The sequence below is a fragment of the Medicago truncatula genome, chromosome 8, assembly GCF_003473485.1.
Source record: "Medicago truncatula cultivar Jemalong A17 chromosome 8, MtrunA17r5.0-ANR, whole genome shotgun sequence".
Lineage (NCBI taxonomy): Eukaryota > Viridiplantae > Streptophyta > Magnoliopsida > Fabales > Fabaceae > Medicago > Medicago truncatula.
This window is the reverse complement of record NC_053049.1, coordinates 21,468,148-21,472,072: the sequence shown is the minus strand read 5'-3', so window position 1 is coordinate 21,472,072 and position 3,925 is coordinate 21,468,148. Positions and strand designations below refer to the sequence as shown.

Below are 3,925 nucleotides of genomic sequence, written 5' to 3'. Positions count from 1 at the left end.
TAATTTTAACAAATGAAATTATGGAATCGTCAACAAATTTACATGAGATAACACACCTCATAAGAAAGAAATAAAAAGTTATCTTATATCAATTGGAAAAATCATTGATGACTAGTTATGTTTACTTGCTTTAATCATATTTTACAGTAAAACTTGAAGTTGTTGCAGAACTTGAAGCAGCCAATGAAATGGTAGTAGTACCCTGGCTATCTGAGCTAGAGGAAGCATTGTATGAAGATGGAGCTGTCCCCATATTTATATTTTTTTTAGGTTCTCTAATTTTAAGGTCCATGACATCTGAAATCAAGCCTGGTTTTGTTATCTTGGTTTCATTGATATCCATTTCTCCGGTGAGCATTTTGACCACAGAAGACATGGTTGGCCGGAGCTTAGGTGTATCCTGAGTACAAAGAAGGGCAATCTTCAGAATTTTACAAGCCTCCTCAGCATCGAATTCGCCATTTAGTGATATGTCTACCAATTGTGCCAATTCCTTTCGCTCATAAAGTTGCCATGTCTGTAATTAAAGAAGCTTAACTAAGAGTTGGTCTAAAGATACCATAATGCAGTAGAGTATTATTTAATATCAATGTAATGAGTAAGCAGTACTAAGAATTACGTTTTGGTATCTCAGTTCACTGTTTCAAAATGACAGTAAAGTCATGTGGTGTTTCAAGATATAATGCAGATGCACAAACAAGTGAAATTCTATGTTGAACAAAGCTTGCAGTCACCTTTTGTTTAAATTAAATTGTCATTTTCTGTCCATAAACTAAAATATACTGTAAGAAACTGGTATCTTATTGCTGGAAATGGGGAACCCTTGTGCCTTTGATAACAAACAGTGGCAACTCTTCGAGGGCCTGCTAACTTCCTAATGCCGAAAGGCCCTATTTCACTCAACAAACATGATATCTCACTCGCTAAAATTACCCTCTGATTTATAACCAACTATCTAACACTTATTAGGATATGAACAGAACATACTCCTCTCAGGACTGTACCTATGACATATATATATGCGAAGAACAAGCACAAGAACAATGTTTTGCTTTTGATTATTGGAAAGAAATTCAAACGCAGTAGAACTAGATTTGTTAAAGATACAAAACACTGTTGTATGTTTAGATATATTTTCATAGCAAAAAGAAGAAGAAAAACACCAATAATTGAGACCAACAACACAAGGATTTGACTCCAATTATTTCATAGTTATTCCCATGCAACTTGAACCATAGAAAGGACTTATTTTGCTTGTTAGTTAATAGGGAGACGAGCACAATAAAGTGTAACATATTTTCCGTCTTACTGTCCATTTTAAAAATGTGAAAGATACTCGAACACAACAGAGGAAATAAGGTACACACACATACCGTTTCTAGAATATATTGATCTGCAATTGGTAATCTTGTATTTGTGTTAGACCTCCCACTGACTATCTCAACAAGGAGTACTCCAAAACTGTAAATATCTGCTTTACGTGTCAACTGCCCCCTTATTGCATACTCCGGTGCCAAATAACCTCTGAAATAAAAAAAAACAGCATTGAGTTCCTGATATACGTAATTGGTGAGAAATGGGAGATAACGCCACAAATAGTAAAAGAGATATGATTTCCTCATTCTCCCTTATGAAGCAACAGGGTGATGAATGGACATAATATACAAGATTATCCAGAAGAAAATATGGGTTTCCATCAACAAATGATGCAGTTTAGCAGCACTCTTAATTAGATTATGGTTATAGGTGATACATGAATTTAATACCAGCCAAACAAGAGTGTGCTGCATTTATTGGACTACAAAGTTACGCACATACCGGTTGACACCAAAATGAACTAAATTCGATATGAAATTTGATATGACACAAGTAGAAACCCCAATAAGGAGAGTTGATCAAATGGAGGGTAGTTTCAATTGGAAAGAAACGTAGAAAAACTATGGGCCAGACCATTAAAAAGAACATTGATTAAAACAGTTTGTCTCATTTATGATATGACATCATGACAGCATTTGATTTACGTAGCTAATTCACACAATATGAAAGATGAATGACCTTTGCTGTTGTTGTATAGTTAGACATTTTGCGTTTAAAATAGGAATACATAAGTGGTGGCACCCAGGTCGTACAGTCGGGAAGGGTACCCTGCTCTTTCAACGGGTAAATCAAAATAAATGCTTCCAAATTTTGTACGGACTGTAAATTTAAAACACTTACATCGTTCCTGCTACACGTGTGCTGACATGAGTCATGTATGATGGAATCAGCTTTGCAAGACCGAAATCTGAAATCTTAGGTGTAAGATCTTTGTCGAGGAGAATATTGCTTGCTTTTATATCCCTGTGAACAATATGTGGCAGTACTTCCTCATGGAGAAAGGCAAGTCCACGTGCAACTCCAAGGCATATCCTACGTCGTGTTTGCCAATCGAAGTAGATATTACTGTGACCTCCAGCTGCAAGTACAGAAAAAATAAGTCAAAGAGTTATTAATATAACAAGTCCACGAAATTCTGATGAAATACAAGTCCTTGTTCTCAAATTCTCGCAGAAAAGTTTGCAGAAAAAATGATAATGCATTTACCTAGAAGGGTTTGTGAAAGGCTATTGTTCTCGAGGTAATTGTAGACTAATATTCTGTGATCTCCTTCGACACAGCAACCATAGAGTATAACCAAATTTTCATGCTTTATTTCCGAAATCACATTAATCTCAGTCAAGAATTCCTTCACCCCCTGTTTTGATTCAGTCGAAAGGACTTTTATGGCGGCTAACTTCCCACCTTTTAGCACTCCCTGATAATCCACCAAAATATCGTTAAGGTTTCATTTTCTAAAGCAAGAAAGGAAAAAAACAATGATCAAAACAAATGATACGGTGATGAAAGAAATACTAGAAAATTGTTTGGTTACCTTATAAACAGAACCAAAACCACCCTCCCCGATTTTATTAGCCGGGCTGAAATTGTCAGAGGCAATTTTTAGTTCTTTGTAGGTATAAACTTTAATTCGAATGCCGGAAAGTCCTGTTAACAAAGTATGTTGAATTAAAATCAAGCATTGTAAATAGGTATTTGTTCATTATTTACATCGCAAGTATCTCAATAAATGAACGTTCTATTCCTAAAAAAATATCAAATGTAGGCCAGTTAGTTACCTTGATCGATTTCAGGATCTCGTCTTACATCAGAAGACACTTTCTTTCCAAATAAGAAAGGAAAGCAAGTCATGAGGTATTTCAAATGCGGCTTCGAATGCTGAATGGAATCAATATCTTCAAACCTAACCAGTTCCAACGTCACCTGGCTGATCCATATAAAGTGGAAAATCAGCAAAAAAATAAAATAAAAATGAAAAAATTCGGAAACTACATTATGGTATACTTGTATATCAAATTAGACATAACAGATATCATGGTTCCAACATTTTCAGCAATATTTCAATCATATCAGCATCGAAATTCGGGTCTTACAAGAAAGTTCTATCTAAACTAAACTACAATCAAACACAGATATCAGCACCAAATTGATGTTTGAGTAACACAAATTTAACTGATTAGTGATTACATCAATATTTTCAGTTATTAATCAATTAGAGTCTTATAACTCTTCCATAAAAAAAATAGTCAACTCACTGTATCTAAACTCAGAATTTGTATCCTAGACTATGGTACAGTTGAATTAGAGGGAAAACAGAAGCGATGATATTAAATTAAAAAACAAAAAATAGAAGAGAAAATAAAATTGTTGAAACAAACCTTAGAAGTTTAGAAAGAGGAGGATAAACTGAATCGGAAGAAATGAGGTTTTTGAGAATGGTAAGAAGAAAAAACGAAGAAGGTGAAGAAGATAATTGAGAGAGAGAGAGAGACGGCAAATAAATGTAAGAAAGTCAAGAGAGGACTTTTTGATGTGTAGTTTGGTTAGT

General features: G+C 34.6%; 1 protein-coding gene across 1 annotated transcript; it reads right to left on the bottom strand.

The window, feature by feature from the left end:
- Window positions 1-3,925, bottom strand: LOC25502474 (cold-responsive protein kinase 1). The gene is made up of 7 exons (XM_013590008.3): window positions 3,756-3,925; window positions 3,156-3,304; window positions 2,912-3,024; window positions 2,584-2,794; window positions 2,218-2,455; window positions 1,374-1,524; window positions 1-517 (listed from the first exon to the last, which is right to left on the bottom strand). Exons 2-7 carry the CDS (start codon window positions 3,226-3,228, stop codon window positions 131-133), a joined length of 1,173 nt encoding a protein of 390 aa, XP_013445462.1. The 5' UTR covers window positions 3,229-3,304; window positions 3,756-3,925; the 3' UTR covers window positions 1-130.